The 25330-nt window shown below is 38.9% G+C and overlaps 2 protein-coding genes across 5 annotated transcripts in view; one reads left to right on the top strand and one right to left on the bottom strand.

The window, feature by feature from the left end:
* The window catches only part of Nudcd1 (NudC domain containing 1), a 63257-nt gene extending 46930 nt beyond the window's left edge, over positions 1-16327 (bottom strand). Inside the window, exons 1-2 of one of the 2 annotated variants that reach the window (XM_006978703.4) lie at positions 16052-16327; positions 3439-3593 (exon numbers count right to left, since the gene is read on the bottom strand). In XM_006978703.4, the coding sequence (XP_006978765.2) occupies positions 3439-3593; positions 16052-16166 (270 nt within the window). In that variant the 5' untranslated portion in view covers positions 16167-16327. The remainder of the gene's footprint in view (positions 1-3438; positions 3594-16051) is intronic. The other variant, XM_006978702.4, reaches the window with a different exon arrangement.
* A 94-nt stretch (positions 16328-16421) lies between these two features.
* On the top strand, positions 16422-24117 carry Eny2 (ENY2 transcription and export complex 2 subunit). 3 transcript variants are annotated; one of them, XM_006978706.4, is made up of 5 exons: positions 16422-16560; positions 18011-18087; positions 20943-21013; positions 22208-22282; positions 23848-24117. In XM_006978706.4, the coding sequence occupies exons 2-5, from the start codon at positions 18020-18022 to the stop codon at positions 23922-23924; spliced, it is 291 nt and encodes a 96-aa protein (XP_006978768.1). In that variant the 5' UTR covers positions 16422-16560; positions 18011-18019; the 3' UTR covers positions 23925-24117. The 3 variants fall into 3 exon arrangements, with proteins under 3 accessions (XP_006978768.1, XP_006978767.1, XP_076411912.1); XM_006978705.4 differs by having other exon boundaries at positions 16425-16632; XM_076555797.1 differs by lacking the exon at positions 16422-16560 and adding an exon at positions 17011-17038.
* The last annotated feature ends 1213 nt before the right edge of the window (positions 24118-25330 follow it).

Genomic DNA, 25330 nt, shown 5'->3' with positions numbered 1-25330 from the left:
TTCTCAGCCATTTGAGTTTCCACTTTTAAGAATTCTATTTAGATCTGTATCCCCATTTACAATTGGGTTATCTGTTTTCTTGATACCTAGTTTTTTTGAGTTCTTTATGTATTTCAAATATTACTTCTAGTTGGGTTACTACTGCTGTGATGAAACACCATAACAGGGGGAGGAAAGGGTTTATTTGGCTTATGCTTCCACATCACAGTTTATCATCAAAGGAAATCAGGACAGGTCTCAAGCGGGGCAGGAGCCTGAAGGCAGGAGCTGATGCAGAGGCCTAAAAGAAGTATTGCTTACTGGCTTGCTCAGTCTGATTTCTTATAGAACCCAGGTCCACCAGCCCAGGGATGATATCACACACAATGGGCAGGGCCATCCCCCATCAATCACTAATTAAGAAAATGCCCTATATGCTTGCCTACAGCTCGATCCTATGGAGGCATTTTCTTAACTGAGGGTTCCTGATGACTTTAGCTGTGTTAAGTTGACATAAAACTACTCAACATAGCACTCTATCAGGTGTGCAGCTGGTAAAAATCCTTTCCCATTCTCTATGCTGCCACTTTGTTCTAAAGGATAGTGTCCTTTACAGAGCAGAAGCTTTTCAGTTTTATGAGGTCCCATATATTAATTGTGGATCTTAGTGCCTGCTGTGGGATGTTCTGTATTCTGTGAATGTGTTGCTCTGATTGGTTGACAAATAAAAAGCTGATTGGCCAGTAGCCAGGCAGGAAGTATAGGTGGGATAAGCAGACAAGGAGAATTCTGATAAGGGGAAAGCTGAGTCAACAGACACCAGCCCACCATCCAGGGAACAGGATGTAATGACACACAGGTAAAGCCATGGAAAATGTGACAATTTATAGATTAACAAAAACAGGCTGAGTTTAAGTGTAGGAGCTAGCTAATGGCCGAACAATCTTAATTAATATAAGCCTCTGTGTGTTTACTTGGGACGGAGGGGCCACGGGAGCCAGGGAGGACCAAAAAAACTTCAGCTACAAGTGCCTGTGCTAATGATGTTCTATTCAGAAAGTCTTTTCCTGTCCCAATGAGTGCAACGTTATTCCTCACTTTCTCCTCTATGAGATTCAGTGTATTTGGTTTTATGTAGAGGTCTTTGATACATTGAGACTTGAGTTTTGTGCAGGATGATAAACATGGATCCATTTGAATTCTTCTACATGCAGCCATCCAGTTTGACCAGCACCATTTGTTGAAGATGCTTCCTTTTTCCTAGTGTGTATTTCTGACTTCTATATCAAAAATCAGATGTCCATATGTGTGAATTTATGTCTGGATCTTCATTTCAATTCCATTGACTGTATCTGTTTTGTGCCAGTACCATGCTGTTTTTGTTACTATAGCTCTGTAGCACAACTTGAAATTGGGGGTGGTGATACCTCCTGCATGTCTTTTGTTATTCAGGACTGTTTTAGCTATCCTGGGTTTTTTGTATTTCCATATAAAGCTGAAAATTTTCCCTTCAAGATCTGTGAAAATTGTTTTGGAATTTTGATGTGAATTGTATCGAATCTTGAGATTGCTTTTGGTAGGATGGCCATCTTTACTATATTAATCCTATTGATCCATGAGCGTTGGAGATCTTCCCATCTTCTGATATCCAATTTCTTTCTTCAAAAACTTGAAATTGTTATCATACAAGTCTTTGACTTGCTTCATTAGAGTTATCCCCAAGATAGTTTATATTACTTGACGCTATTGTGAAAGGTGTTGATTTCTTTCTCAGTCTGTTTGTCATTTGAATATAGGAGGACTACAGATTTTTTTTTTTTAAGTTAATTTTCTATCTAACTACTTTGCAGAAAATGTTTATCAACTGTAGGGGTTTCCTAGTGGAATTTTTAGGATCACTTTGTATAGTATAATATCATCTGCAAATAAACATATTTTGCCTTTTCCCCTTCCTCTTTGCATCCCCTTGATCTCCTTCAGTTGTCTTATTGTTCTACCTAAGTATATATTGAATATGTATGGAGTACAGAAAGCCTTGTCTTCTTCCTGATTTTAGTGGAATTGCATCTTAGTTTCTCCCCGTTCAAATTTATGTTGGCTATGGGCATGCTGTAAACTGCCTTTCTTATGTTGAAATATATTCCTAGTATCCATAATCTCTCTAGGACTTCTATCATGAAGGGGTGCTAGATTTTGTCAAAGGCCTTTTCTGCATCTAGTAAGATGATTATATGGTTTTTATTTCTCAGTTTCTTTATTTGGTAGAGTACGTTTATCAATTTATGTATGTTGAACCATCCCTGTATCTCTGGGATAAAGACTACTTGATCATTGTGAATAATCTTTTTGATGCTCTTGGATTCAGTTTGCAAGTATTTTATTGAGTATTTTTGTATCTACATTCATAAGGAAAATTGGTCTTTAATTCTCTTTCTTCGTTGGGCCTTTATGCAGTTTGGGTATCAGGATAACTGTGGCCTCCTAAAATGAATTGGACAATGTTCCTTCAGTTTCTATGTTATGGAATAATTTGAAGAGTACTGGCATTAATTCTTAGAAAGTCTGTGCTAAAACCATCTGGTCTGGGGCTGTTTTTGGTTGGGAGTTTTTAATAACTGCTTCTATTTCACTAGGGGTTATAGGTCTGTTTAAATTGTTCATCTGGTATTGATTTACCTTTGGCAAGTGGTATGTATTGAGCATATTATCCATTTATTTTAGATTTTCCAATTTGGTGGAGTACAGGTTTTTAAAGTATGCCCTTATAATCATAAGGAGTCCCTAGGTATCTGTTGCTATATTTCTCTTTTCATTTCTAATTTTGTTAATATGGATAAATGAATATACAACATATCCAAACTGACGGGACACAATGAAAGCAGTTCTAAGAGGCTAATTCATAACACTAAGTGCCTACATTAAAAAAAAAAAAAATTAGAGAAATTTCATACTAGTAATTTAACAGCACAGCTGAAAACTCTGTAATAATAATAAATAAAAAATCACACCCAAAAGGAGTAGACAGCAGGAAATAAACTCAGGGCTAAAATCAGTAAAACAGAAACAAAAAACAACAGCCAAAACAAAACAAAACAAAAAGAGTTAATGAAACACAGCATTGAGTTTTTGAGAAAAATCAGTAAGATTGACAAATTCTTATCCAAATGAAGTACTAGCTGTTTATAAGAGATACACTTTAACTTTAACCTGGCAGTAGGACCAGGATCCATCCCTGGTGCACACACAGGTGGAAATGGCTGGGGACAAAGGATTATAAAATACAAGAACAAGAGTAAAAGCTACAAATGATATAAGCAGAAAGGGAGCCTTACAGCTTGACGACAGGTTTCCACATTCCAAAGGTATGCTCACCTTGATTGTCTAGACATCAGATTCAAAGAGATTAAAGAACAAACAGAACAGGATGAGCTGTCTTTATACTCTGTATGTTTTTCTTACCAGCATCACTGTTAAGTTCATAATTCTCCCAAGGTTATCAATGTAGTAGACACTGTCTTGATACCAGGCATCACAGTGCAGATAATTATACATTCCAAAAGCATGCATGTGCTCCAACGTATACTGGTCATCCCGAAGTTTTACTTCTGCTACAGCTGAAAGACAAATATATGTATATAAATATACACATATATATTTACATAAACTGATATGTACAGTTCATCAAAATCATCAAATATCAAATCACACAATCATCAAAACTTGCACCTTAGATCATTACTTTCTGGAGAATGCCTACAGGGTACAGAAGTCAGGCAATTCCAGCTACAGAGGCTACAACACACAGGACTTTCATAGTACAATCTTTTTTTTTTTTTTATGTACCTCTACAATTTTGAATTACAAGAATAGAAATTCTAAAAACAAAGGACTTCTAACCTATGGGCAAACAAGCCCAGTTTATAAAAGCATTTCATGCTTCGTAAAACAATCTTACCCCAGTGTATTATTCATCTTTATCACACATAAAGAAAGAAAAAATGTCTTTATTATATGATTACACAGTTAGAAAACAATGTGTAAACACAGTCACCTCATCATCATAGTCAATCATTCCTAATTATATAGAATAAAACAATATCATAGTCAGGACATACATAGGTTTTTCTATGTATAGAACAGGGCTCTCTAAACTAACACATGAGCTGTTTTCCTCATTCTGAATTGGCCAAATATAGTCTCTCCCTCACACTCCTGCCTTTCTGTGCAGTTAAGAACTCTTGCAGCTCAGGACTACTGATATCCTACAACTAATTTCCGTCGTAACAAAAAAAAATGAAGTAAACTGCACTGAAGCTACATGTTACCTTTATATAAAACTCACTTTAACTCTATTCTCATTGCAATTATTTTCTTCTTTACCTACGGTTTTACTTTCCCTTCTGTTGCTGTCGTAAACCTCGTGACCAAAAAAAAAAAAAAAAAAAAAAAAAAAAAAAAAAAAAAAAAAAAAAAACCTCAGAGACAAAGGGGTTAATTCCAGCTTTGGCATCCAGGTCACAGTTCATCACTGAGGGAATTCAGGACAGGGACTCAAGCAGGAACTGAAGTAGAAACCATGGACGACTGTTGTTGTTTACTGGCTTGCTTCCTCTGATTTGTGATCAGCCGGCTTTCTTTTTTTAATTAAGAAAAATTTAAATTTATTTTACATACCAACCACAGATCCCCTCTCTTCCCTCCTCCCACCCCCCAGGATTCCCCCCCTCCACCCCCCATTTCTCCTGCTACAATGTAAGGCCTCCAATGGGGAGTCAGCAGAGCCTGGTACATTCAGTTGAGGCAGGTCCCAGCCCCGCCCTCTGCATCAAGGCTGTGAAAGGTGTCCCACCAGGGATAGTGGGCTCCAAAAAGCCAGTGCATGCACCAAGCATGGATCCTGATGCTACTGCCAAGAGGCCCTTAAAGCAGATCAGGCTATACAACTGTCTCGCTCACATAGAGGGCCTGCTCCAGTCCCAAGGAGGCTATACAGCTGTTGGTCTAAACTTCCTGAGTTCCTACTAGCTTGGTTTAGTTGTCTCTGCAGGTTTCCCCATCATGATCGTGATGCCCCTTGCTCATAGAATCCCTCTTCTCTCTCTTCAGTTGGGACTCCTGGAGATCAACCTGGTGCTTGGCTGTGAATCTGTGCATCTGCTTCCATCAGTTACTGGATGAAGGCTCTATGATGACAGTTAGGGTATTCACCAATCTGATTGCTGGGGTAAGCCAGTTCAGGCACCCTCTCCACCACTGCTAGTAGCCTAAGGTGGGGTCATCCTTGTGGATTCCTGGGACCTTCCCTAGCACCTAGTTTCTCTCTATCCCCATGATGTCTCTCTCTACCATAGTATCTCTTTCATTGCTCTCCCATTCCATTTCTGTTCCAGCTCGACCATCCTGTTCCCTTATGTTCTCATCCCCTATCCCCTATATGCTATTGCCCCCTCATCCCCAGTTTACCCATAGAGAGCTCATCTATTTCCCCTTCCCAGGGGGATCCATGCATCCCTCTTAGAGTCCTCCTTGTTAGCTAGCTTCTCTGGAGCTGTGGGTTGTAGTCTGGTTATCTTTTGCTTTACATCTAGTAGTCACTTATAAGTGAGTACATACCATGTTTGTCTTTCTGAGTCTGGGTTACCTCACTCAGGATGATATTTTCTAGTTCTATCCATTTGCCTGTGAACCTCATATCATTGTTTTTTACTGCTGAGTAGTACTCAATTATTTTGTATATGTACCACATTTTCTTTATCCATTCTTCGGTTGAAGGGCATCTAGGTTGTTTCCAGGCTCTGGCTATTATGAATAATGCTGCTTTGAACATAGTTAAGCAAGTGTCCTTGTGGTATGATTAAGCATCCTTTGGGTATATGCCCAAGAGTGCTATCATTAGGTATTGAGGTAGATTGATTCCCAGTTTTTTGAGAAACCACCATACTGATTTCCAAAGTGGCTGAACAAGTTTGCACTCCCACCAACAGTAAAGGAGTATTCCCCTTACTCCACATCATCTCCAACATAAGTTGTCATCAGTGTTTTTAATCTTAGCTATTCTGACAGGTGAAAGATGGTATCTCAGAGTCATTTTGATTTGCATTTCCCTGATGACTAAAGATGTTGAGCAACTCCTTAAATGTCTTTCGGCCATTTGAGATTTTTCTGTTGAGAATTCTCTGTTTAGCTCTGTATCCCATTTTTTAATTGGATTATTTGATATTTTTATGTTTAGTTTCTTGAATTCTTTATATATTTTGGAGATTAGCCCTCTATCAGATGTGGGGTTGGTCAAGATCTTTTCCTAACATGTTGGTTTTTATGCCAATACCAAGCTGTTTTTATTACTATAGCTCTATAGTAGAGCTTGACATCAGGGATGGTGATGCCTCCAGAAGTTGCTTTATTGTACAGGATTGTTTTAGCTATCCTGGGATTTTTGTTTTTCCATATGAAGTTGAATATTGGTCTTTCCAGGTCTCTGAAGAATTGTGTTAAAATTTTGATGGGTATTGCACTGAATCTGTAGATTGCTTTTGGTAAGTTTGCCATTTTTACTATGTTAATCCTATCTATCCATGAGCATGGGAGATCTTTCCATTTTCTGATATCTTCTTCAATTTCTCTCTTCAAAGGCTTAAAGTTCTTGTCATACAGGTCTTTCACTTACTTAGTTAGAGTTACCCAAGGTATTTTATATTATTTGTGGCTATTGTAAAGGGTGATGTTTCTCTGATTTCTTTCTCTGCCCATTTATCATTTGTATATAGGAGAGCTATCAATTTTTTTAAATTAATCTTGCATCCTGCCATATTACTGAAGGTGTTTATCAATCGTAGGAGTTTCCTAGTAGAATCTTTGGGGTCATTTGTGTAGACTATCATATCGTCTGCAAATAGCAAAAAGTTTGACTTCTTCTTTTCCTATTTGTATCCCTTTGATTTCCTTTTGTTGTCTTATTACTCTAGCTATAACTTTGGGCACTATATTGAATAGATATGGAGAGAGTAGACAGCCTTGTCTTGTTCCTGATTTTAGTGGAATTGCTTTGAATTTCTCTCCATTTAATTTTATGTTGACTGTCAGCTTGCTATAAATTGCCTTTATTATGTTTAGGTACAGTCCTTGTATTCTTGGTCACTACAAGACCTTCATCATGAAGGGGTGTTGGATTTTGTCAAAGGCTTTTTCAGCATCTAATGAGATGATCATGTACTTATCGTATATATCATCCGCCCAGAGGTGGCACTGTCCATGGTGGATTGGGTCTTCCCATGTCAATCAAACTAAAGACAATTCTTCACATATGGGGCAAAGGCCAATCTGATCTGGGTATTACCTCAACTGAGATTCCCTTTTCTGGGCAACTGCTAATTGTGTCAAGTTGACAACAAAAACCATCCAGGACATCATATCACTTTGTTATTTTCATTTGTATTTTATTCTGTATATTTGTTTGTCTGCAGGAATGTATGTGTACCACTTGCATGCCTGGTCCCTGGAAGTCAGAAGGAGCATCCAATCCTTTGGACTGGAGTTACAGATGCTTACGAGTCATGATTTAGGTTCTGGGCACTGAACCCTCTACATCTTTCCAGCCCCACTTTCCCTGTTTTCAATGCCTGCACCGAGTCCTGCTTACATATTTATTCACTCATTTATTTATTTAGTCTTTTAACAAGCACCAATGATACTAGTGATACACAAAGAGAACATACTCTACTTTCTAAGAACTTAGGATCTAATAAACCAAAGGATAATGGGCCAGGTGTGATAGCACACACCTTTAATCCCAGCATTTGGGAGGCAGGGGCACACAGATCACTGTGATTTAGGGGCCCGCAAGTTCTAGATAAGCTAGGACTACATAGTGAGACCGTGCCCCATAAATAAATAAATAAATAAATAAATAAATAAATAAATAACCCCACCCCCAAACAAAACTAAGGGACACTGGTCAAATAATCATGTGTTGTATACTGAATTCTATAGAATTAAACCGTTACATTAAAAAAAAATACAAATACCAGGGCTGGAGAGATGGCTCAGGGGTTAAGAGTACTGCCTGCCCTTCCAGAGGTCCTGAGTTCACCTCCCAGCAACCACATGGTGGCTCACAACCATCTGTAATGAGATCTGGCGCCCTCTTCTGGCATAAAGTTGTACATGCAGATAAAGCACTCATATACATAAATAAATAATGAAATTAAAAAAAAGAAACCCTATCAAGGGAAAAAATTATTAAAAAAAAATACAAATACCACAGGAAATATAAAAGATAATTGATCTCCAGGAGATTAAGAACAGCTTTCCAAGACTAGGCCAAGATACAGAAAGAAGAACTAGTTGAAGAAATACATGTTTAAATAATATACCTTCTAAACAAAAGCAGGAAGAAACTGGAAGAAAAAGACAAGTATTCATGCTAGATGTCCTAGTTTTTCTTTCCTGTTGCTGTGATAAAATCTGGACAGAAGCAACTTTGGGGAGAAAAGGGATTTCTATACATCATGACTCCAGATCACCATCCATCACTGCCAGGGAAGTCATGGCAGAAACTTGAAGCAGCTATTCACATCCACGGTCAAGAACAGAAAGAGGATGAAGGCATGCTCAGTGCTAAACTCATCTTTCCCTTCCCTGTCACTCAAGCCAGAGCCCAACCCATTGAACAGTGCCACCACATTCAAGGTATACCTTCCCACCTCAATTAACTGAACAATTAATTAATTAACATCAATTAATTCTCACAATCATACCCACAGGCCACCCTAATCTACTCCTTATTGAGATTTCCTCCACAGTGATTCCAGATTGTGTCAAGTGACAATTAGAACTAGCCACCTGTTGCTGGAGAGCTTCTCTCCAGGTTCCACCAAACCCCGCAGTCACACAATCCACGTATAAAATAATCACTCAGACGCTTATATTACTTATAAACTGTATAGCCATGGCAGGCTTCTTGCTAACTGTTCATATATCTTAAATTAAACCATTTCTATAAATCTATACCTTGCCACGTGGCTCGTGGCTTACCGGCATCTTTACATGTTGCTTGTCATGGTGGTGGCTGCAGTGTCTCCCTCCCCTGCTTCCTGTTTCCCCAATTTTCCTCTCTCCTTGTCCCGCCTATACTTCCTGTCTGGTCACTGGCCATCAGTGTTTTATTTATATAGAGCGATATCCACAGCAGCCACCACACTGGCTTTGTAAACTACAGGAATTATGCACCAAGACTAGCTGCAAATGAATGCAACTGGAGAATAAGGGGAGAAGCTAGACTTCTATAATCTAATCTGACTTTATCTCGATTTCTTCCTTTCTAAACTCGATGTAAGTAAGAATTCATCAGTGTCTAAACAGGAGAGGAAAGTTCAGATTTGAGTTCCTAAGACAGCACTTAAAAATAAGATGTGGAAAACAGCCTGCAGCAAAGAAGGGGCAAAACCATTATTAGCAAGCTACTGTGGTCATCCATGTCACATCCAAGAGGGGTGACTGAAGCCTGGCAATATTTCAGACTTCACAGGCAAAATTCTAAGTTTATGAGAATTTGGTGGGAGCTGTGGAAATGTCCCCTTTAGTCTAATGAACTATTTATTTTGTAAGGAATGGTTAGAAATATATACTGTACTAAATAAGAGCAACACATTAGCCAACTGTTGGTTTTCTAGCACCACTGTGTGGATGAAACTTAATAATGCAGGAAGCATATATGAACATAATAGCCCAAAGCAGTAATGATATTAGATAATAATAAGCCAAGTATGTTCTTGTTATATTTGGATAAAGAACCCTGGGTAACCCTAAACAAACCAAAAGTTTTTAACCTTTAGCTTCATTATAACACCACCCACAAACATACATAGATCTGAGTTTGATTGATAAGATTTCTACAATATAATTCACATGTCATTAAAATACAAAAGTCAGCATTAGGTATATAACATGATGACTATTTTATAAAACTGTTAAAAAGTTCATAGAAAAAGGCTATTTCTCTGGCCTCAAATGAGCAATGAATAGTTGTAACTGCATTTATCATGCCAATCATCTTAAATATAAAAAGGAGATACAGAACACCCCAAAGGAAGAAAGCAGTGTTCAGTCCATGGCAGAGCTTAAGCACCAGAACTCTTCCAAAAAGCCTGCCCATTCCAAGAAAGGGAGGAGGGGCCAGGATGGATCTAATCTCTCTGGGATATTTGAAACTGATGAAGACCACTTTTAGAGAAGCCAAAAGTTAATGTTTTATTATTTAATGTTATTATGCACTATAAAGAAGCATTACTAAAAATGTCATTATTTTACTCTTTTCATATAAAGAATCCAAGAAAGTGATCTCCCCTAAATCTTTACAACTCCTGCCCCCAGTCAACCCATAAAAACAACTATGGTTATATGTTGACTACTATAGGCCAGGCATTGATTGTACTTGGCTTTGGGCACATATTGATGAGAAAAGCAGACCTCACTCCTTTGCTAATGGTGTTAAAAATGCTACTCACTGCTATTTCTTGATCTCTTGAAATATACTATTATGCAGAACTTCTTGAAATTCCCTGTATTTAACTCTTGGGCAATAAAGTATGAAACAATCTATTAAGTATATAAGTGCATTAGTTTACAATGGGGGGGGGCAGGACACAAAGAACATTGTTTGCAAGGTTGACTTTGAGACCATGAGCAAAATAATTCTTTTCCTTGAAGTTGTGACACAAATTGAATAACAGTCTCCCTGCACCTCTCAAACTTCTTTACAAAGCTGTATCTTCTTCCATTCTACACATCCTTATCAGCCATTTCCAATTGTTTCCTGTTTGTAACACAAATTTCTAAATGTCTTTTTAATAAAAAACAAAAAAACAAAACAAAAAAAAAAAAAAAAAACCCCGCAGCCAGAATATTGGGAGTAAATGCCAAAAGATCAGAGAGACAAAGGAACAAGACACCTCTTACCTCTAGGACTCCCCAGCCTGAAAAAGCCTCAGCCGATAGGCCTCTAACTGAATGAGCTTCCTTAGCCAAAAAAGCTAAGGTTCCTGTTTCCTCACGCCTTATATACCTTTCTCTGGCCACCATATCACTTCCTTTCTCAAGCTAGTGCTTGGATTAAAGGTGTGTGATTCCCAAGTACTAGGATTAAAGGTGTGTGCCACCACAGCCTGGCTCTGTTTCTCTCCTAGACTGAGTCAATCTCACCATGTAGTCCAGGGTGGCTTTGAACTCACAGAGATCCAGACAGATCTCTGCCTCCTGAGTGCTAGGATTAAAGGTGTGCCAACACTGTCTGGCATCTGTGTTTATTCTAGTGGCTTGTTCTGTCCTCTGATATTCAGGCAAAGTTTATTAGGGTACACAATATATCACCACATTTCCTTCTTGGGTCTCTGAAGGAGTTGAAGATTAGATAGCTATAGATTTCCTTGTTAACAAATTCAGAAAAGAAACTCACTAAAGAGGTATAAAATGTGTAAGTTTGAAAGACATCAGTCTAGGAGAGAAACAGAGCCAGGCAGTGGTAGTATACACCTTTAATCCTAGTACTTGGGAATCACATGCTTTTAATCCCAGCATTAGAGAGGCTGAGAAAGGAAGTGATATGGTGGGCGGAGAAAGGTATATAAAGCATGAGGAGACAGGAACCAAAGCTTTTTTGGCTAAGGAAACTCATTCGGTTAGAGGCCTATCGGCTGAGGCTTTTCAGGCTGGGGAGTCCTAGAGGTAAGAGGTGTCTGTGGCTTGTTCCTTTGTCTCTCTGATCTTTCAGCATTTGCCCCAATATTCTGGCTCTGGATTTTTTTTTTTAATTATAAAACTAGCAATTCATGTTACACCTGTCCAAATGCTCCACAGAAATCACTTTTTTTCACTTAAAATATATCTTGAACAATTTTTATTTCCAACCAAGATGCAGTAACAGAAACCAATTTCTCTTTCATCAAAATAATCAGTAAGATAAATCAAACAAAATTACATGAAGCAAGTTTCCCAAAACTATACACAAGCAACTAAGGATAGAGATCCTCAAGACACCAGACACACAGAAGGCCAGCCTGCCACGCCCCATCTCACAATCTTGAAAAGCTTCCAGACCACAGGACAAGGTACCTGAGATAGAAAATAGTGCTTGACCTGAAGACACTGCCCTGAAATTCTGAGAAAACCTAAGCGGCCATAGTTCCTGGCACAGAGTAGCAGAGAAGAGGAGAAGAGCACAAGACACCACCCTGGAGAAGGACACAAGGTCCCCATCAAGCACTCAGCATAGCAGAACCTGCATGAGTTGATGAAAGTAATGGGCCTAAGACAGACCCACAGCAAGGATTGGAGGGAGCAGTACTGGACACTCACACAAGGCTGGGAAATGACTAAGACCAGCAGGTAGAATGGAAAAATGTCCTAATTAGAGTCTGCTGGGTGGGATACATGGGAAAGTCTTGCCTCAGTACTAATAGTTTGTCCTACCCTGAGCACTATTCCAAACCAGCTTAACCACAAAAACAAAACCTAATGGTGTTAATGTTTCCAAATAACTGAACTATATCCTAGGGGGAAAGCATTTAAGAAAACTGTAAGCTTATAAAAATGTTCTATATCCACATACTCAATCAACAAATGTAATACACTATATAAATAAACATAAGAAGCCATCTATCATCTTCATAGATTCAGAAAGGGCACTAGACTAAGTTCATAGTTTTTTCATGACAAAAGTGCTAGAGAAATTAGGAATAGATGGATTATACCTCAAAATAATAAGTAACAAACCTATAACCAACATTATAAACTAAATAGGAAAAAGAGTATTTCTTCTAAAAGTAAGATGAGACAAGAGTAACCACTCTTTCCATCTTATTTAATATGGTGCTTGAAGTCTGAAGTAGAGCAATAAGAAAGTAAAGCAAAATAAATTATCTCTACTCATAGGCTGGCATGATTCTATAAAGACTCAATAGACTCTATCAGAATACTCTCAGATCAAATAAAGGCTTTCAGTAAAGTTGTAGGATACAAAATCATCATTCAAAAATTAACAGCTTTCATATATACTAATAATGAGCTTGCTGAGAAATAAATAAAATATTCTAGTCATAAATTCTTTGAAAGAAGGAAAGAAAAAAAGAACCAGCCAATCTAGAAACAAACCTTACTGAGAGATCTTTCTGTACAATGAAAATTTTAGATACTAAAAAATAAATCAAAGATGATATTAAATAATGGAAAGACCTATGACCATGGGCTGGATAAAATAATACTGTAAAAATGGCTATATTACCAAAATTTTTTCTATAGATTTAATGCAACCTCTTTCAAGATTCCATGGCAATCTTCATAGAAGTAGAAGAAATAACCCCAAAATTCACACAGAAATGCATAAGACCACAAATAATTAAAGCAATTCTAAGCAGCAATCCTACTGAAGGTATCAAATATCTGACTTTATTCTACGGACACAGTGACAAAGACAGTGTGACCCCAGCACGAAAACAGACACAGTGACAAAGACAGTGTGACGCCAGCACGAAAACAGACACGTAGACCAATGGAACAGGTGGAAGGCCAGAGATCAACCCACACAGCTAGGACTACTTAATTTTTCACAAAGGTTTCAGAAACATAACTGGAAATAAAGATAGCGAATTCAACAAATCCTGCATAATAATTATTTCAAACTCCGTCATAGGTCTTAATTGAAAACCTGAAATATTGAAATGGTTATAAGAAATCAAAGGTAATATACCTCAAGGCATAGGTATAGACAGAAACTTTTGAACAAGACTTCATCAGCACAGGAAGTAGCCACAGGAATTAATAAATGGGATTACATAAGATTAAAATGTTTCTGCACAGCAAAGAAACTATTAACAGAGTGAAACAGCTACAGAATGAGACAAAATCTTTACCAACTACATTTCAGTCAAGAGGTTACTAACTATAAAAAAAAAAAACCCTACAAAAATTAAAACACACATACATAGACATCACATCACATCCTTAGCAACCAGGAAAAGCAAATTAAAACTACTTTGAGATTCGGTGTCATCCCAGTCAGAATAGCTATCCATAAGAAATGAGAGGACAACAAATACTGATGAGCCCTTATTCACTACTGGTGGAAATTTAAACTAGTTATAGCCATGTAGAGATCAATATGAAGGTTCCTCAAAAACTTAAAATGAACTACCATATTATCCAGCTATACCATTTCTGGACATATACCCAAAGAATTCTATATCCTACCACCAAGAGATCCTTACACACCCATGTTTATTGCTGCTCTGTTCACAGTAGCTAAGAAACAGAATCAATCTAGATGTTCATCAATAGATGAATGAATAAAGGAAAAATATCATTTTGGATCTATATCCTCTGCTGGGACCTTCCAGTGACTCTTGGTTTTGATCATTTAATTTACTTTGGCAAAGAGAACACATGGAAACTTGTTGAAAGCACACTGAAACAACCTACCTCCTGCAAAAGACCTGAGTTGGCCTGCTGAAAGATGACCAACCACATGGAGTACTCAAGTCAAGACCATCTGACACATTCTGAAACAAGCGAATCGTCAGCAAACCCTCTTGAAAAGTTGAGCCAAGATGGCCAGAACTGCTTCTGCCAACCCATAACTGAGCAAAGATGCAGGAATGCGCCCTGTGAGGAGGCCCTGTGAGGAGGACCTGCTGACATGTCCATTAGAGAGCAACAGTACCTTCTGATTTGAGCCAATAGGCTTTGTTCCTCTAGATGTTTTGTTCCCAATTAATTAACTAACTGAACGTACCAGTTATCATTTATTGACATGGAGACAAAAACAACAAAATACCCAGGACAGAGAGTAAAAGGAAGCTATTCTTTTATACTGCCCAACAGCTACCTGCCTATTCTTCACCGCCAACTTAGTTATCAACTCCTCAGGAAGCTTTCCCTGATCTCCAGACAAGTTGAGAAAACATACTCAATTATACCATTACATTTTGTTCACACCTATCATTGCTTGCCCATACTGTAATTCGATGCTTCTTCTTAAACGGATTACGATTTATTAGGTACTTATTGTTTCATACCAATCATGCCATCACCATAATGTAACACAAAACAGACCCACAATGACTTCTAAATTAAATAAACAAACTAAAAAACAGGCATTTGTTGGGCTGCATGAGGGAATGGGGGTGTATGCCAGTAATCCCAGCACAGAGTCAGCTGGATATTTTTGAGTTCAGGGCCAGCCTAGTTTTCAAAGCAAGTGTCAAGTCGGTCAAGGCTACTGAGTCTCTCTATATATAAACAAATAAATACCAACACTTGCTTGATTCTCAAACGTCTGCTAATACTTTTGGATCAGTATTTCTCAAAGTGCGACCCTCGGAAAACGTGGATCAAAAGCAGAATCTGCAGAGGCATGTATTTAAAAACACAAAATCGCTGGGGGCTTTCATTAATAAAACTGCAGATCTTAACGTTGTAAAAAGAAGGATGAGAATAGCCTCTGGCCAGTAACAAATAAAGTCAAGTAGTAGCCGTAAGCAGTAGTTAAGTGCACTAACTCACTTTCCCTCAATACATTATAGTGTCGTTGTGTTTGTGTGTGTGTGTGTGTGTGTGTGTGTGTGTGTGTGTGTGTGTGTATGTATGTGTCTTGAAACTGCTAACTGAATGTGGAAAAAATTCTCCAAAGAAATAGTTCTGCGTCAGAAGAAAAAGGAGGCTGGGGAATTTTCCAAGGAGGTGTGGCTTCTCAGCGAACACGTTTACAAGAGGTGCTTCGGGAAGGGAGGGCAACCTTCACCACCGCAGGGGCCAGAGATGCATGGGCGGAGAACCAGAGCTTGGGCTGCGGAGGCCGGGGAGGGCCCACCGTCCCGCGCGCGGCTGAGACGCGGAGGGAACGGGGTGCCCCCGGGTCCCCGCGTGGGCACCGATCTCCAGGGACGGCCGCTCTAGGTGCAGCCCCGCAGGACGCGTGGAGGAAGGCCACCACGCCTGGCTGGCCAGAGTGACAGAGGGTCGCGCCAATGGCAGCCTCACAACGCAAAGGAACCGAGTGCCGGAGGGCGCCGCCGATTCCCACCTGCATCAAGCTCCAGCTGGTAGCAGGGCAGCGGCTCTAGGGACAGCTTGTAGCCCTCGAAGCGGGGATCCAGTAAGGGTCTCTTCACCCGCAGGGAGCAATTGGCTGCCTCCATCGCGTCCCGGGAGCCCAGCGAGAGAACCAATAAAGCTCTTGTTGAAAGGTCCGCGCTTCACTCCTGGAACCCAGGGTGGGAAGCAGCGTGGTTCCCATCCCAGAGGACGCTGCGGCGCCCAATCTCTTCTGGGAAGTGTAGTGTGCACGAGCAAGCTGGCCCTGTTGCATGCTGGGAACTGTAGTTTCCCGACAGCCGAACTCGCGCCCGTTCCGCGGGCTCTGGACTCCCTTACCCAGAGGGCGGAGCGACCAGAAGGCGGCCCGCGCTAGTTGAATTCCCACATTATAGGCAGGGTGGCCAGATCCCGCCCCGGAAATGCGTGTGCTAGCTTTCTGTGTGCTTTAGGTGCCCGAGCTACTGAGGGTCTAAGTCCGGGCAGCCGAAGAGTGTGGTAGGTAACGGTCGTCAGCGCAAGGGTCATTTCGTCGCTGGGAAGGGACGGCCCTCGCCCGCGGTGATGGTGGTGAGCTATGCCCGTGGTCCTCAGGGCCGGGACCCGGGCCCGGCCCAGGCTCCTTTCGATGTGCTGTCTTCTCGTTAGCTTCCCCGACCCGCGCTCGCGGGCCTGTAGGGCTCTCCGGCAGACAGGGCGTGCGTGCTTCTGGAGTTGGCCTGGAGCCCGTCCTCGCTTTGTTTTCTGGCTCCTCCCCTCCCGCCTCTCCAGCTGTCCCCGCCGAGTTTACTCTCCCCCCCCCCCCCCAGAATGTCAGAGCCGGGAGGGATTCCCTAGCGCCCCTGTTTTACCAGTGAGAAAACTGAGGCCTTGAGGAATTTAAGTGACTGGTCCAAGGTCACCAGCCGTGATTTTTTTTTTTTTTTATTTTTATTTTTTGTAGGGGCCAAGGCGAGATGAAGTTTCGCTCTCCTCGGTAGGGTACAGACTGAACTTTGCAGTTAATTTAGAAATGCTGAGCTCCAGCTGCAGAAGTCAGGCATTACCTAGTGATTAACCCTCTGATCTCCTGTTCCTTGCCCAGTCCAACTCTGAAAATTCTTCGCCAGTTTTCATGTGGACGAGTTTTGGGCAACTACCAAGTAGTCTCAAGTTAGTGACATTCAGTAGGAAAACATTAGCTTAGCCCTGGCTTTATTTTAAACCTTTAAGTGGCAAAAATGCCCAATTTAAGACCGTCCTTTTTTTTTTTTTCTACACCAATGTTGGCATTGGTTGTCTGTTTTTAATGAAAATGGAGAATTTTTGTAATTAAGGACTAGTTGGAGATTTGTTTTCCCTTATCATACCCTCCAATAATAACTGTATTTGTGGGCACAGAACCCCACAGCTAGGGCGGCAGTTGTAATTCTCAGTAAATTTTAGTGAAGAGTAAAGCACGCAGTCTTATTTCATTTTTCATAATAGTGTCTTTTATTGGTATGCATACTGTATGGCTTTCCCAAAATTTGAATTCAGTTAAGGTGCAGAAAGGAACAGTAGTCAGTTATGAATGTCCAGTTAAATAAGGTGTTTGGGGCTCCTGGTGTCTGAGTTTAAATTCTCCCATCACCATTTTCTGTCTCTGTGCCTCAGTGTTCTCATCTGTAAAATGAGCAAGTTTGGGAGTTAAACTTGTATTAGGTAGTAAGTGCTTGATGAGGTTATAATAGTAGTGATTCCCCAAACTCATTAATAAAGAGCATAGAAGGGAAGGGAATAGCAGAGCAAATAGGAATTGGGATACACTAAATAATACTAAGAATAACGATACCATGTAGCATACTTGATATTCTCATCTTCTCCTTGCTACAATGTTCAATGTGCTGTTAGGATGTTGTCTAGAGAGGACTTAGAAGGAAACAGTTTTCTAAATATTATGTATCTCAAAATGCATGTTGATGTCCAGGTTAGCAAGATGAACAAAGATGCGCAGATGAGAGCAGCGATTAACCAAAAGTTAATAGAAACTGGAGAAAGAGAACGGTGAGTAATACATTGTATTAATAAATTAGGTTTTACTAATCCATAGTAGTTACGTTATATTTTTCTAGTGTCAAGGGGAAAGGAAGGAATTAGAAAAAAGGAAAGATTACCAGAGTTTCTATTCCTAACAGCTATAATAGTTTGAGTCAGCCTTGCAAGATTCGGAAGAGTTACATACAAAGGTAAGCAGTGAGTGACGCTGCTAATGTGACAACAGGGACACAAGTAACACAGCTGGAGACCATTACCCAGGCTCTACTATAGAACTAGTTTAGTTACCTCATGCTCCTGACTCTGAGCAGCTTGTGCTGCGACTATTTTCTGCAGTACTTTCTTCCTCCTCATATTTAATATTCAGTTATTTATCTCCAAATTGTAACTCTTGTATCCACTACATATTCCATTAGTTTATGGTCTTCGGTGTAATCCAGGTTCCATGACAGAAATATCTTTGTATACCCACTATATAATGTTATGCTTAAAACCTAACTTAAGGAGCAAATGTTTAGAGAAAGGAATGATTTGGAAGTACAAAGAAAGGACTGAGAAACAGAAAGGATCCCAGAGCGGAGTAATCAAATTTACAAAAGGAAGCTGAATATTCAGAAACAGAGGAATCTCTTCCATGTTACCAGGAGGTGATTGGGTAAATTATGATAATAAAAGAATTTCACCTAGGGTAGAAGAAGAATCAGTATTTCTCTAGGTCACAAAGGGAAAAGATGGTCCAGGCATGTTGAACAGGATATGCAGTCAGAGCTTTGGTACCTGAGAAGTGCTCAGGGAACTGCAGGATGTAGGGAAAGTGAGGAGTGTAGAATTTTGTGTAAGAATTCTGTCCATTGAAAACATACTGAATTTCAAAACTGTTCTAGCCAATGGAGTATTTAAGCCCGTCTAATTAAAAGATTGAAGATGGTTTTCCATCATTGAGACCAGGCACTTAGAAATTGTTGCAAGATTTATCTTTTCCTCTCTCAGCTCTCCTTTCCTCTTTGTTGTCTTTATTCTCAAACAGGCCCTACCCACAGGTGGCAGAGATTAGCAGTTCAAAATTTACATTCCACCAGCTCAGAGTACCTTTCTCAGCAAAGAGCCTCACTTGATTACCATCTTTCTTAGGTAATAGGCAAGTTATGATCAGCCTTGCCCAGGTCATATTTCAAATTACAAGAACCATGTCCAGATTTGTATAGGGAGAGTGACACAATAGTGTTGTTTGCTTGTTTTTCTGTTACAGAGCAGAAAAATGAGTTTGCACAAGCATAATGTTGCTGTCTTTATCCTTAGATAATGAGAATTAGTAAGAGTTTTTGGAAAGGAAATGATTAGGGTACATTTTCATCATAGGGATATTATTTTGGCAGTGTGAAGGTAGATTTGAAGGGGCTAAGATAAATGGTAGAAAAATTAGTTAGAAAGGTAACGGGTGTGAAGGTGAAAGGAAGCAAAAATTCGGAAAGGAGGACATACCTGGATACTTTTTCATAATGAAAAGGAAAAACAGACATCCATATGGAGAAAGAGGTACAGGTGCTGTGCTGGAATGTGTACAGATAGTGTTGATAGGAATGGGTTTAGAGAATTACAGTTTTCTTTTTTCATGCGGTGTCTGTTGTGTGCCATTATCTGTTAGGTGCCCAGGATACAGTAGTAAAGTGGACTTTCGTGCGACTAACATTTTCATGGCAAGAAACACATCATAACTGTGTAGTATGTCACACAGTAATGAGTGCCAGGGGAAGAAGAAAGCAAGGGATATGCAGGGAGGGAGATGTTGTAGACAAAAAAAAAAAAAAAAGGAAAGCATCTCTTGTAAGCGATCAGACGAGTATGAAAGAGTGGGGGAGCTCCAAGTGCCACAGTCTAAGATAAACTTGTCTACTGATCACATGCCAGCTAAGGAATCAAGTGAGTGAAAGGAAGAAATAGAGCCGGAAGCATGACTGAAGAGAAGGCAGAGCTTGTTGGTCCATAGTAGAATCTTTGAATTTTACCCTGAGGAAGTTGGGAAGGCACTGGAAGATTTTGAGGAGAATGTTATGATCAGGAAGAGGCAGGGAGGTGTGTAGGAAGTTAGGTGTAAGTCCAGACAAGAAAAGATGGTAGCTGGAACTAGGGAACTCTTGGCAGAAACATTTGAATTCTAGGTAAGCATTTTAAAACTGAAACTGCAGGATTTACTTATTCCTGTGTGTAGCGACTTGATGGATACTCCCAAGTTCTAGCTCAAGAAACCAGAGAATGAGATTGTTGTTTTGAGAAGGAGAGAAAGTGGGAGGGAACATGAAGTTGGCTTCTGGCTCTTGAAATGGAAAGACCTACTTAGGCATCAAGATAGACATACCACATAGTGTGTCTCTGGGGATATTATTGAAAGAGTGGTGCTTTGCAGGGAAAGAAAATCTGTTTAGTTTAAAGCCTGACACATTTAAACAAAAAGTTTTTCAATTAAGGGTTTTGAATTTACAAAAATGGGTGTGACAAAAAAGATAGCATAATATTTTATTGGTGTCACTAATTGGTACAACATTTTCATCATTAAGAAAAAGAAAATCCTGTTAATTAAATTTCAGCATACATGCCAATTGCTGAAGTATGGAAATGGGGAGAGACATAGGGCAGGTTAATACTATAGTCAGTGAATGGATTTGGAACCTGAGATAAGTGAGGACGAGAATTGGCTTGTGTAACATCAGAAAACTAAGTAATGACTCAGGATTAGACCCCAGTTAGTCTGGGGACAGAAAGCCACGGGTTTTTGGTTGAACAGTTTGTACTAGTACATTGCTTCAGACATTTCTGTCTAAAGTATCTTGCTTCGATTAAATGGAAAACATTTCCTCTTTAAACAGCCTCAAAGAGTTGCTGAGAGCTAAATTAATCGAGTGTGGCTGGAAGGATCAATTGAAGGCACATTGTAAAGGTAATCAGTTTCACTTAGATAAGCTGTGGCTGCTGCTCTGAACTGGGTTGGTATGGGAGTCATTACAAGAAAGTATAGTTCGTATCTTACAGTGTAAATCCTCAAGCATCATTTTAAGCAAATAGGAAATTGAGTTTTATGGTGAGAGTTTTCTTCCTAGTGATATTTTTAGACTTAATTTCTGAATTTTCCATGTATTTTCCAAAAGTGAAGCATAAATACTACAGATCCTCTGGGACCAAAATATGGTTGCCTGTGTTTTTAAGTAATGTTAGTAATCCTGATGTACTTTCTCTTAATAAAATGAGCGCTTGATGGTTGATAGACCAGTTGTGTGAGAAATAGGGTCACGTGTTTTGTAACAGTGTTGTCAGGGGACTAAGCGTACTGTAGAAAATGTACAATAAAGTTTTTATGTTTTTGGTAGCTATTGTTGATATTACATGTGCTTTTAAAATGAACCCTTTTCTGGCTCAACTTTTGGTATAGTAAAATTATAGATATTTTTAATGAGTTGTCCTTAGTACATTTTCTACAAGTAAAAACAACAGACTGTGTCTCTATTAACTATAAAAAGCATTTTGACAAGTTAATAAAGAGGGAAGCTGAACTGTGCTCTGCCACGTACAAATGAGTGGTCTTCACGCTTCAGTTGCCTCACCTTTGACCTACAGTTACTGTGGCTATTGAAAGTTGTAAACCAGCTCCCAGGGTACCAGTAAATGTTGATTGTATTCCTTCTTCATTTCCTTTGGTGCAGGCTAGAGAAGAGAAAAGAGCAAAGTAGCTCTACATCCTAGTTCTTGCCTATAAAGTTATACAGTAGATTCCAGAAATAAATTTTATTTCCTATATGCATTTCAACTCAACCTAATAGAGTAAAATCTATTCGGTTGTAAATTTCCACCTTTTTACAAAAGTTAGATTTGACACTACACAGTTCTAATTTGTCCTAAGTATTCCAGCTATTTGCTTAAGTTATCTAGTGGAAGGATATACTGACTGTCTATAATCTGGAGATTAATACATTTATGAGTCTATAAATTTTCGTTAAAAAAGAAAAAGGAAGTGTCCTCTTTTTATTTAAAGACCAATCTATACTCTAAAAACATGATTTTAACCCTTCCTCTATGAAAATCTTTCTTACAGATAATGATTTTAAATGATATGATTTGTTTTTTGCTTTTGCATAAGAGGTAATTAAAGAAAAAGGACTAGAACACGTTACTGTTGATGACTTGGTGGCTGAAATCACTCCAAAAGGCAGAGGTAAGAAACACAAATTGTATCAGAGGAAATACAGGCTTTCTGTAGGAAAAACATCCTTGCCAAAATCATGGAGTTGTTCTTCCTGTGGGGAAAGTGTAAGAGTACAGTTGCCTCACTGACTGCTGTAGCAGTCTCGAGTAGTTGTTATAAATTGGCACACACACTGTATGCAGTGTGGTTGATGTTTGCTAAAACAGATTATTTTAGACGTGAAATTTTATACAGGAAAATGTCACCTGAAGCTTGGATTTATAAACTTTATTAGATATGGCCTGATTCCACTTAAATATTTAATAATTTAGAGTTTTGCTCCAGTCCTGAGTCATTGTACTACTCTTTCCTTATTAAAAATAAATGAAAGTCTGTCTTCTTGAATGTCTAATTAAGAATTTGGTAATTCAGGGTGATACATATTTAAGACTTAGAAGTGAAAGCCTCTAGATTAGAATGTCTTTACACATAGCTATGGTCAAAACCACTTGACTATAATAAATGTCTGAAAATTATGACAATACAAATTCCCTGTTGAGAAGGAACTATAAAGCCCATGGTCCTTTTTCTTAAAGTTTATTTTCAACTTAAAAACATTTGTTTTTTTCAACTATGGCTCAGGAAAAATATTTGTTCATTTTATGAGTTTATACTTTAAGCTAGTTTTCTCTAATTTCTTTTTCTATTTTTTTCCCTTAATCTGTTAAGATTGCTTAGACATTGTTTATTTAAATAAGAAATTATCCTCTGTTTCTCCTTTAACATTTCCATCTTGGATATGTTCATACCTTACAGCTTTTCTATTGGTATCCAGTAAAATTGCCCCCTTTTTTGAAATTATAATTACAACATTTTTCCCTTTTCTCCTGCTTGATCTTCACGCCCCTCCCCCACTTCTTCAAATTTTTGGCCTCTGTTTTAAAGAACAATTTCCTGTATTTTTACACATGTATAGATTCGTTTGGCCACTACCTCAAGAAGGTTCATAAAGAGTTTCCTCACCCCCTCTCCTCAAATAAAAGTTCTCTCCAACTCTATTGATGACTTTACAGTCAGACTATTCAGAGCTGACTTGCTTGCTGTCAGTCTTGTTGAAGCCAGATTTGTCACTGTGCCTTTGCATTTTCAAATGGACTTGTGTGTGTATATATATATTTAAAGAATTTTTCCGGGGGGCTAGGGAGATGGCTCAGAGGTTAAGAGCACTGGCTGTTCTTCCAGAAGTCCCGAGTTCAATTCCCAGCAACCACGTTTTGGCTCACAACCATCTATAATGAGATCTGGTATCCTCTTCTGGCATGCAGGAATATGTGCAGACAGAACAATGTATACATTATAATAAATAAATAAATCCTTAAAAAAAAAAAAAAAACACTTCCCTAGGCTGGCTTCTCATTGATGTGCTATGTTTAGGTTTTAGATGTTAAGTCCTGATATCATCTTTTTTTTTTTTTAATTCAACCATGAGAGTTCTGTGAAATCACTGTATTAGTAATGTATACTAAAATATCAAGTCAGATTGACATGTGGTCACTGGAATCCTCTGACTTTGCTGTTTGATTTTTATGTTTCAGCCCTGGTACCTGACAGTGTAAAGAAGGAGCTCCTACAAAGAATAAGAACATTCCTTGCTCAGCATGCCAGTCTTTAAGGGTGAACTAGAATGTGGTGTTCTGTGGGTTTAGTTCTGAAAGTAAAACTTGCCATAAATTAGAGATTGATTTCCCAAAATAAAGTCCTTTTTTGTATGATGGTATACAGTTTTCAGTAATGATGTATACATTGTATTGATTTTTTTCCCTAAATGTGTTATTTTAATAAATATCTCATGAATGAGTTTCAAATTTTTTCGATTTTGGAATAAATGGGACTCATTTTATTACTGATTGACTAGATATGTTGAGAGAAAATGCCAGCAATTACTTAATAATCCAGTATTTATAATGTGTGGTTCTCTGTGCTAACAGCTTAGAAGGCTTTCTGGGTTGTCTACTTATGGTATGTTCTTCTTTTGAATTATCATATTTGATAATTGTTGTGCCCCATCTTGTACTATAGGTTGTCTAATTTCTTATTTGTTAAAAATTCTGAGGGTTAGGACTGGGTCTTATCTGTATGTGCCTTCCTTATGCTTCAAAGAATTTACCATCTAGTGGAAGACAGGACATTTGCAAGCTGGCTGCACACCACATTCTCTACTCATCTGAACTTTGAAAGCAGAATCTCTAAATTGCATCCCTATATACTGAGGTCAAGAAAGAACTTTAATGGAAAATGATTTCTACCCATTAGCTTTCCTCTGCCCTCAGGATTGTTAGAGCTAATGGACTCTTGTTTGTTAATGTGACCTTTGACGCAGAGTGATAATGTTGACCATCCTTCTGCTTGGAACTTTGCATCCCACTCCTCACACCTTTTCTGGTTGTTTTTGTTTGTGTGTTTCTTTGGGAGCTTTTTTGGTTGGTTGATTTTCTTTTGTTTGTTTGTTTTTTTCATCAAGTACTTTTTGCTGTATGTAACTTTTAAGTAATGTTTTGTAGGACTTTCTTCTAAGTCCTCTAATTAACTCCCTGGCTTGAAACCCAGGAAATGGGTCTGACCATGGCTTCAAATACCAACAGATTGATAAATGCTAAACTTCCTCATAGCCAGACTTAATTCTAGCCTCAATACACGAATAACCATCAGTGAGTCTGCTTCCTTGGATATTACACAAACACCTTTAAAATGACCATACTTTAAATAGTAGCATTTCCCCCTAGTAACCATCTTTGTTTTATTCTTTATTCATGGGGTCTCTCAGCTACAGATGACTCAAGATGATAGTTAGTGCTATTTCTGAAGGTAAGAGATAAGAGACAGGATTATTTCTGAAACACTCTTAAGTTTGTATTACTGCTGCTGATTGATTGAGGACCGCTATGAGAATATCCGATGTAAACTTGGATTGTCCTTTTTGGCCCTCTTAAACCCAAGTGATTGCAGTGACTTCTTTGTGCCTCCATTATCTCTCCCTTACTGTTACTGCCTATGTGGCCTTATAAAATTCAAGTCTGA

The sequence above is a fragment of the Peromyscus maniculatus genome, chromosome 20, assembly GCF_049852395.1.
Source record: "Peromyscus maniculatus bairdii isolate BWxNUB_F1_BW_parent chromosome 20, HU_Pman_BW_mat_3.1, whole genome shotgun sequence".
Classification (NCBI taxonomy): domain Eukaryota; kingdom Metazoa; phylum Chordata; class Mammalia; order Rodentia; family Cricetidae; genus Peromyscus; species Peromyscus maniculatus.
Note: the sequence above shows the minus strand (reverse complement) of the source record. Positions and strands in the feature narration are given on the sequence as shown.